This window comes from Scomber japonicus, chromosome 16 (assembly GCF_027409825.1).
Source record: "Scomber japonicus isolate fScoJap1 chromosome 16, fScoJap1.pri, whole genome shotgun sequence".
Lineage (NCBI taxonomy): Eukaryota > Metazoa > Chordata > Actinopteri > Scombriformes > Scombridae > Scomber > Scomber japonicus.
In genome coordinates this window covers 8,416,571-8,431,888 of record NC_070593.1, presented here as the reverse complement: position 1 = coordinate 8,431,888, position 15,318 = coordinate 8,416,571, and the positions used below count along the sequence as shown (strand labels likewise).

At 42.5% G+C, this 15,318-nt stretch overlaps 1 protein-coding gene across 1 annotated transcript in view; it reads left to right on the top strand.

Moving 5' to 3' along the window:
- The first annotated feature begins 266 nt into the window (after nt 1-266).
- The window catches only part of trim9 (tripartite motif containing 9), a 40,797-nt gene continuing 25,745 nt past the window's right edge, over nt 267-15,318 (top strand). Inside the window, exon 1 of the mRNA XM_053335432.1 lies at nt 267-1,211. Within this exon, the coding sequence (XP_053191407.1) occupies nt 375-1,211 (837 nt within the window). The 5' untranslated portion in view covers nt 267-374. The remainder of the gene's footprint in view (nt 1,212-15,318) is intronic.

Below are 15,318 nucleotides of genomic sequence, written 5' to 3'. Positions count from 1 at the left end.
ACGTTAAGTTAAATGTCTACAGACACAGTATCTGTTGTTGTATCTCGCAGTAAAGCTCATTAGTAGACCTACTCCACACTGACAGACGAGGCATCCAATGGTTGTTTGGGGTCCACTGGTTATCCAATGATAACCCGGGCTGAGGTGATGCTGCGTGTCTATTGGTGAAGAGTGTGTCGTATCTGTGAGTCTGCCTCCTCGATGCTGATGCCTTTGCTTTGGTCAAGGTTGCACTTGCAGTCATCGCAGTAGGACCCGACTGGAGCAGCGTTTACGCACACACAGCGCACACTAATCAACCGAGGCTCTGCTGCAACTTCTCCTGTTTGTGTTTTACGCGCCACAGAGGAATCTCTCACCTCACTATAGCAGCCATGGATGAAATGGAGGAAGAGTTAAAATGCCCTGTTTGCGGCTCTTTCTACCGGGAGCCCATCATACTGCCGTGCTCCCACAACATTTGCCTGGCTTGTGCTCGGAATATTCTTGTGCAAACCCCCGATGCTGAATCTCCACAGAGCAGCCGAGCCTCCGGATCCGGTGTCTCCGATTATGATTATCTGGATTTGGATAAAATGAGTTTGTACAGCGAGGCGGACAGTGGTTATGGCTCTTATGGGGGCTTCGTCAGCGCTCCGACCACCCCTTGCCAAAAATCGCCAAACGGGGTCCGTGTTTTCCCCCCGACTGTCCCCCAGCCTCCCCCGCAACAGCATCTCCTCCCACAGCCCGGCTCCTTACCTCCGATTCCCCGCAACTCCTGCATCACTTGCCCGCAGTGTCACCGCAGTCTCATCTTGGACGACCGGGGGCTCCGCGGATTCCCCAAGAACCGGGTGTTGGAGGGTGTTGTGGACAGGTACCAGCAGAGCAAAGCAGCCGCTCTCAAATGTCAGCTCTGCGAGAAGAGTCCGAAAGAGGCCACCGTGATGTGCGAGCAGTGCGACGTCTTCTACTGCGACCCGTGCCGTCTACGGTGCCATCCTCCCCGGGGTCCCCTCGCCAAGCATCGCCTGGTTCCCCCTGCGCAGGGGCGGATAAGTCGCCGAACGAGTCCACGTAAAATCTCCACATGCACGGAGCACGAACTGGAGAATCTAAGCATGTACTGTGTGCAGTGTAAGATGCCCGTGTGTTATCAGTGTTTGGAAGAGGGCAAACACGGCACACATGAAGTCAAAGCTCTGGGCGCAATGTGGAAACTGCACAAGGTACGTGCGTAAAAAATATTAGGCTGTAAAATCTTTGTGCGCTGTTTGAATTCGTATTACATATGTGTGTGTGTGTGTTGACTGCTTGATTCACCATGATTCATCATCATCTGAGCTGAGCAACAAGTACGCCTCGAAAATCATTTGCGCTGCGTTGTCAGCTCCGCTTAACATCCTGTAGATTATGGCTGCTTTGGGTATGTTTATACTGTCACACTGGATTTAAATTAATGCTATGTAATGCACCACATGAATGAATGAATTTCCCCTCCAGCAAACATTTCATTCACTTAATTCTCAAAGAAAAGAAATGCGCACCTCTCCAAAACAGGGAACTCCGGTGTCTTTTGGTGCGCAAAAGCTGTCAGGAGGCAGCTCTGTTTGAAATTCTGCTCACGAGTGGACAACCAGAAGCAGCAGGCCTCCTTTATCAACAAGAAACAGCTCCTATCACATCTGCTCTCCTGTGTGTTTGTCTTTAAATGACGAACTTGTAAGTTGCTCAGAGATTTTGGCAGGGATTTCAGCTCTTGACCATTTGTCTCCTGAGCCTCCACACAGAGGATTCCTTTCCCCCTATATATATGTTCCACATCATCTGTGTTGCATTGAGAGCTCACAGGCGACCCGAGATCATTAGGCACGGCTAATTTTGGAGCTATGGTTTAATAAGACCCACCAGTGATGCACAGATGCGGGCCTTTGCTGTGGATTGAGATGCTATTTTGGACACCGAGTTGTTGTGGGCAGGGAGGCTCTGTGCTTCAGAAGGCACAGCTGAGTTTATCTATACGCCTCCGCACCAGTAACCCTCACCTCCACACTCCAGCTCCCAGTGCAGAAGGAGGATGTAGAGCTGGATATAGAAGCTCCCTCATACTCACACACCCACACACATACACACAGGAAGAGTGATGTGTAGTAATGGTGTCTCCTGGTTTCTATGCAAAAATGGTGAATGTGTTGAGCTTTTGTGCACAAAAAACACACAAACACACACAGCTTTGTTTCCCTACAGCTAAAGATACGCTCCCTGTCATTTAAAGTCAGAATTGAATCCAAAACAGCCATTAAACACTCCTCCAGTCCCATCATCTTCTGTAGATGGTGGCGTGATAGTGTGTCACCTCAGATGCATGAGGCAATTGTAAAATTGATGGAAAAATCAGTGGGGGTCGAGCATTTCACTCACATCAAATTGCCATCACTTGAAAAGTTGGCGACCCTTTCCTGCTTCATCTTTCTTGGATCTAGAATGAGGAAAAAGGGCCGAAGGAGTATATTTTTAGAAACCAATCAGTGGTAACAGGAATATTGATGCCAATAACCAGCCTGTGGCCTCCGTGTTTGGCTTGCGTCGTGGCACCTGCTTATTTCTGACCTGTCATCTGAAGCTGTTGCCTACAGAGCCATGACAGATGGCTGAGAGCTCCGAGCTGGCAGAGTTGGGAATGGGCATGTTTTTGTAGCTTCGGGGTGTTCCTCACATTGCTCATCAGGGGGAAAAATGAGAAGCTATTCCATGTCCTGCAGATACAGTATCTCACGTGTCACTTTCACTTCAGCATACACACACTGTACTGTGAGGAAGCTCAGATAATGAAATGATTGATGAAATCTGATCAGTCACGCCAGATTTTCTTGTACCATCACAACTGAACCCAATGTGTCATCTTCAAACTGACTTATGTGACAAAAAGGGCTGAGCAATATGGACAAAATCAAGTATCATGATATATTTGACCTCGATATCATCTGATTGATTTCTGATAAATAATCAACAGTAATGTGGATATAATGACTAAGTGGGTAAATGCAAATGATAGACGAGGTAAATTACATCACTTTACTGTAATGCAGCCTGTAAAACCAGGACAAGGAAACACTCATCAGGATATTGATATATTAGCCAAATAGTAATATGGTAAAATGACATTAGTGACAAATGGTTTAAAAGCCAACAATGTTCAATTTGTAAAGATTTAAAATAGAGAAGAGTTCTTCACACTTGAGAAGTTGTAACCAGCAAATGTTTCTTTAATGTTCTGCCAAGCGACTTAAAAAATAGCACTAGTTTTAAATGCTCAACACATTGTTTTTGACAGATAGAGAACCTGCTAAGTGTTTTGCCTGCTCATTCCTACAATCACCATTGTTCGTAGATGCCTGTACATTCAGTATCATTGATGGATTTTTACCAATCCACCTATCTCTGTTTTGATGTTGTTTTTCCTTGACCTTTGTATCGTCCTCCCGAGTCAAATTGACCCCGTCTGTTTTGACTGTTCCTTCCTTCCTTCCTTCCTTCCATCTGTCCTTCCTCCCTCCCTCCTTCTCTCTTTCTTCCCTTCCTTCCTCCATCCCCCTTTCCTCCTTCCTTCCTTTCCTACCTCCTTTCCTTCTTTGCTTTCCTCCCTTCCTTCCTCCTTCCTTCCTTCCTTCCTTCCTTCCTTCCTTCCTTCCATCTGTCCTTCCTCCCTCCCTCCTTCTCTCTTTCTTCCCTTCCTTCCTCATCCCCCTTTCCTCCTTCCTTCCTTCCTTTCCTACCTCCTTTCCTTCTTTGCTTTCCTCCCTTCCTCCCTCCTTCCTTCCTTCCTTCCTTCCTTCCATCTGTCCTTCCTCCCTCCCTCCTTCTCTCTTTCTTCCCTTCCTTCCTTCCTCCCTCCTTTCCTTTCTTCTTCCTCCTTTCCTCCCTTCCTTCCTTGACACGAAGACAACAGGAGGGTTAAATCTTTAAATGCTACGTTCTCCAGCTAGTTGCAAACTTTGTCTCTTTGCCATTTTGTGCTGTGTCAGTAGCGTACAGTGGGAGATTTTTGGCTGAAAGAAGGTTGAGAGTGAACGAAAACAGTAGAGTCGTGGTTGTGACACCAAAACAATGAGCTGAAAGGTGCTAAAATACTCAGATGAGTGTTTGTGGGTTTGTCACTTTTCATATACGAGTAGCAAAATGTCTTTGTTCATGTAAGAACATCACGAGCATAAACATCTTTCTCTTCCTTCATATCCAAAATGATCAAAGTTATTTGGCTGCTGCTTCTGCCTAATGCCGATGCATTAAGTATTACACTGAGAACCATGCTCATATCTTAACTCAACACCTGCAGCATTTACATTTTAGAGCTGAACATTTTGTGCTGCACCATCTTTTATCATTTAATAAAATCTCTTCTTCTGGGATTTTGTTCAAGGTCTTTAATCTGTATCATCATCGCCGTCTTGGTACGTTGGGACAAACTGTGCTCTCTCTATCTCTGTGAAACATTTCTCTCTTAGTGGAGAAAGAGTTGAACCTCCTGCCGCCATGGCAACCAAATCCCCCTTGATGTTGCGCAGAGCAGCAGAGGTCTCTAAGATACCGGACCCCACGAGGAATCCATCCCAGATGCTTTTCGGCATTCCCCTCCTCTTCTACGTGTGTGTGTGTGTCTCAGCATGTCAGTGACTTTAATGTGTGCCCATGTGTAATAAAACGAACGCCGCTTCAGATCATTACTCCTGCTCTTCATGCTCCTACTCTGCCATTTGCTCAAACAACTTATCTGCTGGTCTACCAAGCAATAAAAACCAGCATGTGTTATCTCCGACAACCCCCACCCCCAACCCCCCCCTCCCTGATTTTGACTGCGTGACCATGTCTAAACCACAATGGCAATCAATTTCATGTCTCCAAAGTCAATTTCAGTCACAAAAGACGAGCAGAAATTTAGGAGCTGTACAGTGTGGTTAGTCCAGCACTCGTCTGCCTCTTCAGATTTGTGTCAGAAGGTTTTATGCAGTGACAGAATGTCTGCGTTAATCTCCGTAAATCACATTAAAAAGAGTAAAGGGGCAACGTCAGAGTGTTAAATCTCCTCGTCTCTTCATGGATGTCATAAGAGGTCGCGAAGGACCCCGAACGCTATCTAGGTCACGCTCTGTCGCCTCAGTGTGTGTAGTGGCAATTAAAGGTGATTAATCAGATATAGTGGAAGCTTATGTACAAGAAGATGCGCGGGGGTGCAGAAAATAAGTAGCAGATTGTAGCAGAAAATTAGTAATTTGCCCTCTTGCCACGAGAGGAGAGATAAATCAGAGATGGCAGAAGAGATTTTAACCTGGGCGACCCTGCAAATCTCCCTTTGAGCTCTGCACGCAAGCAGAAAGAGGCTGTAGAAGGGAGTAATTTTAGGAATTCGCAAGTGATTTAAGGAATTTTTCTTTCATAGTGTGCACATGTGCTGCTCTTTAATGTCACCATGTGTTTGATCTTAAGCCCCCCTGACATAAACAGACAGCCTGCACACCCTGACACGATGTTAGCACAGATGGATGCTCTGCAAGCTCTCATCCAAGATGCCCCAAAAACTAAGTTTAATGAGGACAGACAGAGCAGGTACTAGGACGAATTTTAAAAGTCTCATCTCAATCCTGAGGCCAATGTTGTCAGCAGCAGTTGATTCATGTCTGGGTGGGCTACTACCCGCAACTCTGCCTGAGCTCAGTGGGATCGAAGGAAAAGTCTTAACTCGGCGGGATTCCTGTGCTTCTCTCCTGCTTAACTCCTGTCTGATAATAATGAGGCGGACTGTCAGTCTGGACCCATTGTGTCCACAGCGGATCTGCTTTGTGGCTGCACAGCATTCATGACATCCAGATAACAACCAGCAGGAAACTGTCCTATACTGAAAATTTATGAACTTCATTACTAAAGAGAAGAAATGTGCTGTGCCTCTAAGGTCATAGACAAACACCCTCACCCAACATTGGTTCTGTCTTTCAACTTTACTGTTTTGGTTCACTCTCATCTAATTTCCTGCTGTGGTAGGCAACTGTTTTCTGCACAGAATAACCCTCTAGCAATAAACTACCTGTCGAGCAAACAGCTGACAGACAAAGTTAGGAGCTAGCTGGTGAATATTGTGGAGCATGAAGAGCCAGATATTTCACCTCAAGAGTTAATGGAGACCAAAACAAAGCTGAAAGGGGAGTGAATATCAGACTTATGTTCAACAGGTGGCAGAAACATGGCTTTAAATGAATGCTAATGTTGCTTCATGTGTGTTGGATGTACCAAAAAGCAGCAGTTATGTTAAAGTAATGTTTACAGTAGAGCCCAACTGATATACTGTATTGGTCAACTGATATTATTGGCCTATCGAAGATATAGAGGTCGCATTATATGTATATTTTAATCATTTTTCCTCATTCAAGTTTAATATATACCTATTTAATTCCCAGTGAAGTTAACTGTTTTAGAGCACTGATGTCATTTTTTATAGAAATTACGTTTATTTTTAAACTGTAAAATACCACAGCCTCCATTACATATCTTTACCACAAGTGTTTGGTAACCACATTTGGGAAAAATCCAGTATCAGTCAAAAAAACAATTTTACAGTCTTGCAGTTGCAACATATCCTATAATGCAGGCTTGTGATGGACAGATAGTCCCAATTGAAAGGTTGAAAGTATATTTTAGAATTTCTCTTTATTTATGAAGCAGATATGATAACAGATATCGTCCAAGTTGAAACATTTTCAACTCACATGGATGCATATTTGTCTCAATTTGCAGCACACTGGGAGAATTTCACGTCTGCTTGCATCTTTTGACTTTATATGCATTTACATTATCTCTAAAATTTGCTTCATTTTCTGTGGCAAAATGAACCGCTGAGCCTTTTGTGTTCATTCGCCCCAAGCAGCCAATGTACCAACTGTACATTAGCAGCCTGCTAACAACGGGCCTCGCCTGTGGGAGTGTTTCTGTGTGTTTGGGTTCATTTCAACCTCTGACTGGACTCACAATTCACCAGAAACTTGATTTTTATGCTGTTATTGTGGGAAAGGAGTCAAATCATGACTCCTTTCCCACTAGATCCATAAAGCTCCACGTCAATTTGTGTCTACTTGCGTCTTTCCACTGACTATGTATAGAGTCACCCATCACATATTGTGTCTGTTGGTAAAAATATCATATAATAATTTGGTGACATCATCCTGCTGTTCTCCAAGACATAAAGTCATGAGTCATGTGTTAAGTGCCTTTTCTTCTCTTCAGTGTCCTCCTCTTCTCTCTCCTGAGTCTTACATTGTTTATGACAAGCCAATAAATCGGCCCGTGGCGATTCTGTGGACTAAATCTTTAAGTACAATACGTCTGCTTCTTTTTTTAAGAGAGTGAGAGTGCGTGCAGATAGATGACACGGTTGTTCAATTGTTCAGGAGAGCAGATTGTGATTCACTGATATGGGGATGAGAAGGAGGACAAAAGGCAGGACTGAAGTCTACAGAGAATGAAATTTCACAGTGGGGTGACTTGGATGTCTGGAAGCCGTTTAGGTTGATGCTCCATTACGGGCCGGGTGATATTTACCCTTCGAGCTCCCATGTAAAGAGATTAGCTGTGTAAATGTTAATGAAAGAGGGAGATAACGAACAGGAAAATGAGAGAACGACAGAATGACCCAGAATGCCCGCAGAGAGGAAGCGAAACAGAGACCGAGCAGGATAAAGAGAGGCAGCTTGAATATCTCATTGTTTGGGTAAATGAGTCAAAAAGTTAACAGAATATTTCATGTCCACTCTGCTGCTTGAGTCCACACAGAAAGCATTGCTTATGTACTGAAGGTATTTTTGTTTTGACATATTTTATATAACTTTTCTGGGTGGGAACACAGACCGGCTGAATATTTCAACTTGCTCCAGGCGGAGAACTGGAGAAACATTAATGTCTCAAAGCTCAAGCGTGCCAGTTTTCCTTTGTGGCTCAACTGGGAAAGAAAGAAAGAACTTTTATTTCTCTTTCTCCCTTTATACAAATTTGATTCCCGACCCAAAAAAAAAAAAACAAGTTGTCAAATTTTAAAACAGAATCATTTATTATGCTGCGATAACACAGTCAGCCCACTTTAAACGAGGACACCAGTTGCGTAAGAAAGTGGGCTCAACCTGAAATCTGGGTAACGGAGACTCTGGACAGGTTAAAGCTTGTACAGTACTGACCTCATTTCCAAAATCATCCCCACACCAAAATGATCAACAGCATAATCACCATCAATGTCGCTGTTTTTGATCATTAAGTTACTTTGAAAATGGATGTAATTATCTTCAGTCTGTCCCAGTGTCTCTGCCTAGTTATCTTCACAACTACCGAGATCTTTCAAAAACAAGCAAATTAGACTTAATTCAAACGGAGATTCACTGGAGGAAGAAGCAGTCTGATTGGTTAAATCAAACCTCATTGGATCAGAAGTTCAGACACAAACTTTATAAACTTTAAAAGAGGAAAAGGGAGCTTTGTTATAACTTAGTTTTTACATTTATATTCAAGTCCATGATATTTTAAGAAGGTCAAGAATGTACTGAGATATATCTGGTTGGCTGGCAGGTGATCATTAAAATTGTATATCAAGACACCTACAGTTACACCAACAGTTTGATCTCTGTTTTAATCACTGCTACATCTCATCATTAAGTTATAAGTTACCATAGAAACAGTATAAATGCTTTACAGGATATAAACAGCTGCACTGAATCCCAGTCAAATGATAGATTGCCTCCATTTTAGCCAAAAGAGAATAAAAATGCTCCTAGTTTTCTGTTTTTGTATAATTGTTGAAAGTCTGATAATGAACCCTGAAATGGTCCAATATTGAGAATAGAGCTGCAATCATTAGTCGATCAATCGATTAGTCAATGGACAGAAAAGTGATCTGCAACTCTTTTGATAATCAATAAATAATTCAAGTCAAGATTTTCTACTTTGTGTTTTATGTAAATGAACACTGAATATGTTGAACAAGATATTTAAAGATGACACTGTGAGAAATTATAACATTTTTTCTCTAATCTTACATTTTATAGACTTAATAATTAATGGAGAGAATAATACCCAGAATAACCAATAATGAAAATAATTGTTTGTTGCAGCCTTAATTGAGAATAATGGATGAAAAGAGGTGCCCGTCCTCTCAGTCAATTTCTCATGTTTGGACACCTTTTCGAGCACTGTTGCTTACATAGTTCAGTGGTAGCAATTACCTGAAGTGGTGATTTGATTTGTCATGGCTGATTTGTCTCCCTATTACACTTGATGATGCGTTGCCCTTAATCCCAACCTGTTTCCAGCGGCAGCACAGGTGCACTTCATGCCTCTGGCCATGAAAATACATGCGTCCAAGCCTCGTGAGCCCAAAACAAATTGCATTGTCTGCACTTTGCACCACTGAGTCATGAAAGTAGAGCTTAAAAAGGATAACCTCTGCTGCTATTCATATTGCAATTGTGTGTGCTGTCACATGGCACGTAGATACATGACATAAGCAGCACCTCCGTTCTTCTGTTATTAATGTGACTCCTGCTGGGATTGTTTGTAGTTTTTAGTTCTTCTCATCCGTTTCTTAACTTAGAGCTATCTGCCTCTAAACCAAACCAGACTTGGCCTAGAGTCTTTAGTCCACACATTAGTGTGTCTGACTCAGGAATCTCATGTCCATCACTACTAGTAATGCAGTTTGTTTAGATTTTACATTGTTTCGAAGAGGAATAAACCACAGATGCTCTAATATCAGTTTGCACATGAGGTTTGAGACAAAAAACATCTGGAGGATTTCTGAAAGATGCTGCATGAATAAAGAGGAGATTAAGATTACAGGATTTAAAGATATGTGCTGCTAGGGTGTGAAGACATGTAACATTTTTAGAAGTACTCTGCTTTGAATAATAATTAGTGTCTAATTTAGCCTTTTTTCCACAAGAAAAGTTAAATTACCTCCTAGAAGTGGCTTCAGAATCTGTGAATATGCAAATATTTTTTATTCAAAAGTTTAATTGCTGGACACAAGATGTGTCCTACTTCACTTTAAAGTCCTTTCTCAGTGTTTGTGCACTGGAGGCTTCAAGTTTCCACATCAAACATGTATAACTTTCATACAGGACCACAACTGGCTTCCAGACTAGTTGTGATGTCACAAATCCTGCTCGTAGATACACACAGTAAAGTTTTATTTAAGGCAAGCACTGAAACTTTCCTCCTTTAGCAGATTAATGTAAAAACAAACTTCTGGTGTCAAACTTTGCACAAACATCATTCTGCACAGTGAAGCTCAAACATCCAACTGAAGGAACAAGAAGAAAAACACATTTTTGAGTGGAGTGGGACTTTATTTCCAAAAGAACAGAAACTATATAGAGTAGATGATCCTCAATTACCAAGAGATGGTATCTAGTGAAAGACAGAAGTATCAAAGCACCTGACAGGAAAACATCCCTTCCTCTTCCTCTTCAACAGGTGTAGCTGCAGTCAAGACTGGTCTCCGTCACTCTCAGACCAGGTGTCATCTCTGTGACACTTCCAAACTAGATCAGCAGGTAGGCGGACTTGATCATCTGCGAGAAGACGTCGCCCAGATAACTGCAGCGCTGACAAGAATAGATCACTTCTGCCCCATTTCCTGCCGTGCCGTCCCAGGTGTCCATCAAATAAGGACTCTATTTCTCCGAAGAAGAAACTATTCATTTCTTTCAAAGCCCTCATTCTTATTATTGTAGTTTCACTTTTTTTGTGTGTGTGTGGATAGCTAACGACATCTTGTGCATTATTGATGACAGCAGATATAAGCGATGAATAATGCACCAGCCACTTAAGTTCTTCTTGTGGAAGATGGTTTCATGTGGGATCTTGTTAAACACAATCTGGCCGAATTTTAACTCTTCCAATGTGCTGGAAAAATGTAAAAGCTTAATTTTTAACAACAGCAAAGTTCCCAAGACAGTAAATATCAAGTCGCCTGCTTAATATTTCAAACTGTATTCTCTCAGGACTGCGGCTGTGCGTGTAAACAACCACAACCTTTCATGTTAGAGTCTCTGGTTGCTGATACTGTAGGGGGGGAAACACAATCATTAATCAAGCAATGGAAAATTACATTAATTTGCACTTTCATGAAATCCCTGTTGTGGAAGATAGTGTGTTTTTTTTGTGTTTGTTGTGTTTATTAACCAGATGTTGACCTTAAATTCAGTTTACGTCTGTTTACAGTGTGTAACCAAATGATTGTGTATTACACGCAGGATTAAAATGAGCCTAAAGAGACTGTTTAAAGAACGAGAAAGTCCCTAACCCCGAAGCTCTGAGCCAGAACAGGGCACTTCAAATTTTTTCTGAGAGGTAACCCGGCTTTTTGAAAGTAGGTTATGGGAACTCAGAAGTTATCTGGAACATTTTGTGGATGTATGTATTTTTTAATTAGCTCAAAGAGGCAAACTTTTCCTTTGCAGTGACTTAGAGCTTAATGCTGGCATTACACCTACCTTCTCCTGTCCTTGCTCTTCCCACTTCCTAGTGGAGGCTTTAATCCAAATTGGCTCTGACGCCTCTCTGACATCCACGCTTTCCAGTGACAGATTGGCTACTTCAGTCAGGCGCGGAGAGAAAATGAAACACACAGAATGGCCCCAGAGCTGCTGGTGAATTATTCATGCCTAGCACGTGTTCCCACTCGGCTTAATTACTGAGATGATTAGTGCTCCCAAATAGCAGGGACATCCTAAGCCCCCCCACCACAACCACCACAACCACCAAACCCTGCGTGAAACCCAAATCGGAGCTCATTCCAAACATTCCTGCATCCTCTCCTCCACCCAAATGTTGCATGATGCTTTTATTTCAACTGTCCCTGAACATTTTATCCCTGGAGGCAACTTGAAGTCACACTGCATTAATGTAAAAGGAGAATAGTGGAGCTGAAACTTAAAAAAAAACAACCCAAAAAACATGCTCTCTGAGGATGATGTACGTATGAGCTACAGCAAGAGCTAAAATTACAAGAGCATGAATCATGCTGTGGCAGTGAAATCTATCCCCATGGCGAATGAAAATGCAAATCCAAGTAAGATGAGATGTAAATATCATGCATGATAAGTTATCGTTAATAGTTCTCATCTATCACTCTGGAAATGATGGAAGTCTCATCGTGTTGACCACAAATTCATCATCTCTTGAAGGATAGGTTCATTCAAACAGAAACAGCAGTCAGGTGTCCACATGAACAGTGAAACAGGTTTTCTTCACTGTAATCATTCCTCCTGTTCATACTGACTATTAAAAGAACTCCTTCAAATGTGCAAAAATATATTTAAAGGTTAATCTGTAGTTTATATGAGGCTTCATCAGTCTAAGTCATGTTATCATTTGCCCATCATGTATATGTTTTTACAGGGTTGTTCTTTTAAATTAACAGGAAAACATTAAAAGTTGGCTGTAGATGGAGTTCAGACACGTGCTAATTAGCCAACGATAGCCAAGCAGCACTGCTGAACTTAGAATAGTGATGTATAGCATTTCTGTCGGCAGCCTCGATGGTCGTCAGCTAGAAATGAGAAGCTTGTTTTTGTTTTCTGTGCGTAAGTGAAGACCTATTGTTATAGAAACTAAATATGCCACCTTGTGCAGAAAGCTCGACAGGTGTAGCAACAGTAAGAGAACTGCTCTTAGCTCTTTCGGATCCTTCATTTCCAGATCTCAAACTGTGAAGCTTTGGTCTCAGTACCATCATGGTCTTGATCCCATTTGTCACTGAAGTCTGTCTTTCCAAATGTGGACCTGCCGGCCGTGCCACTGTGCCTTTACAACACAGGAAGTCGCCGTAAGCTGTGTAGAAATAAAACAGCCTCTACTTTCATGGCACGTTCTGACCTGGTTTTGAGGAATGAGCTCTGCAGGCTCTCGAACAGACGCTGTGGAAAAACGCCTCCAGACAATCAAGTGCTTTTCATTTCATCTGCTCTGTCACCGAACGCATGCTGCCTGTTAACTGTAGCAAGGCGGGAGCTCCCTCAACGTCCATTACTGTATCGCAGCAGGACAGAGAAGGAGAATAAGAGAGTGAGAGGAAAATGAGAAAACAAGCTCAGATTTAGGACAGAGTAAGTGACCCGTCTGATGGTTAATGAAACCACCTGAGTCTGAATGAATGTTGTGGTTGGCTTGAGTGTGATTGGCAGCGCCTTAAAACGACGGTGGCTGCTCAGTGATCCAGGTGAAATGGAGCTTATTGATTTCAGAGTCCCATCTCTGAGATATATCAGGATCAGGAGGCAAGGAGCATAGGGTGCACCTTTGTTTTTTCTCATTTGGATTTGAATTCAGCTTCAGTTTGATGTCCTGATCCTTCGACCAGTCAAGGAAGTGTCATCTATTGAAATTTGTATTATCTCAAGTAAAATAAAAATACTTTTGTCTTCCCCTTCTGGCAGTGAGAGTAAATACAAAAACACTGTTCTTACGTCATACGATGGATAAATGACTCATTTCACTATCAGAATTTGATCCATTAGGTTTGATAACATTTGGAAAGTCTAGAGGAGCTGCATGATTAAATTATTTCATCCACATTCAAGTTAGCAGAGAGCTAACGGGAAGTTAGTGCACTAGGAAATACAGAGAGAACAAAATAGGATTTGAGGGACGTGAGAAAGATAAAACCTGACCTTCATGCCTGATATGGAGGTAGGACGTTTATCTTGTAAGTCCTTATAAAGCCCAAGGTGCATAATATGAAAATGCAGTTTCACCAAGTTAAGAGGCAATTTCAAGTCCTAACCTCAATGCCTCCGAGACCAAGGAGCTGGTCATTGACTTCCATCATGGACAGTTCACCTTCCCTACACTGAAGGTTAATGGTCAGACCTCAGCAGCACGATTGACGTTAAACTCACCTTCAAACCTAACAGTGATGTCATCATCTCCAAATGTCAGCAGTGCCTCTTCTTTCTCCGTAAACACAAGGTTCACCAGTTAATTCTACCGGCTGCTTTATTGGATCCATCGTCTCCTTCTACAAAACAGACCAGTTTGGTGCTTTGAGTAACGCCCACTTTAATCCGCTCAACAAAATCCATCAGAGTGAGCTGCGAAATCATTGGACTGGACCAAGAACCATTAAGCATCATCGACAGCAGACGGACTAAAATGAAAGGACTACACAAATAGCCTCGGACACCACGCACACATTACACAACCAATCCAGCCACCTACGTTCAGGCAGCAAATACAATTCACTCCCATTCAAGACCAGTCGGGCCATGTCAACCTTTTGCCTTTTTCCGTTAGCCACATTAACGCCTGAGCTACCTTGTGCTTTGCTTTGACCTTATTTATTACTATAACTATAACCTATTGGTGGACATTAAACCTATTTGTGTTTGTTGTTTGTCCCAAATTGAGTTCCTAACAGTTAAATTAAGTTACTTTTAATTGACTTTAATACGATTTAATGGAAATCTGTTATACAGTTGTTAACTAAGATGGGAGGAAACGAACGCCTCTTGTTGTCTCATTCTTCTTATTCTCTCGAGACGTTGAAATATGAGTCCCAACCTAACAAAGAGGAAGTTTCTTGAAGTCTTTGACAGTCCTGGAAAGTTTACATTTCAGGATTTGCTCAGCTGTTACCAGCTCAGTCCGTCCCTCGGTGCAGAAGACTCATGTTAGCAGCAGCTGTCATGGTTTCCCAAACACCGAGGTCAAAGGTCAGCTGTCGACCCACGCAGACAGATTCCCATTTGACCAGTTTAACGTCAGATGCCAGTCGCTGGGTTGACACAAAGGGGGGAAATGTGTATGATGGGTTGTTTTCACTGAGTTTTTCACTGTATCAGCTAGTTGCAGGTTTTATTGCTCTCTTCCGGAGGTGAAATGATTTTTCTTCTTTGGTTCAATAACGCCCAGTACCCTCTTTTCCTCCCAGGAGACAATGAGCTCCACAACTTGGCCGTTGTCCTGCTCACTCAACCAAACGAGGTTCCCACAGGGTCAGGCAGCGTCCTCTCGCTCCGTCACCTCCTTGTTCACACAACCACGCTTCACATACATGAACACCCCGTTTCTTCCTACTATCCAAACAGAAGCATTTGTGTGTCATCGCACACACACATCTAAAGCGATGGCATTTCCCGTCACATGCAGCGCGTTCAACTCTTGATGCCTAGAGGCCATTAACTGACAATAAACCCATGCAACAGTTAAGGGACTTCATTGTTCATTAATCAACTTAGTTTTAGTTGGAAATGTCAGTTGAGTGTGAGAATAAAGCTCAGAATAAGGCTTAGTCTCTTGGGTGAA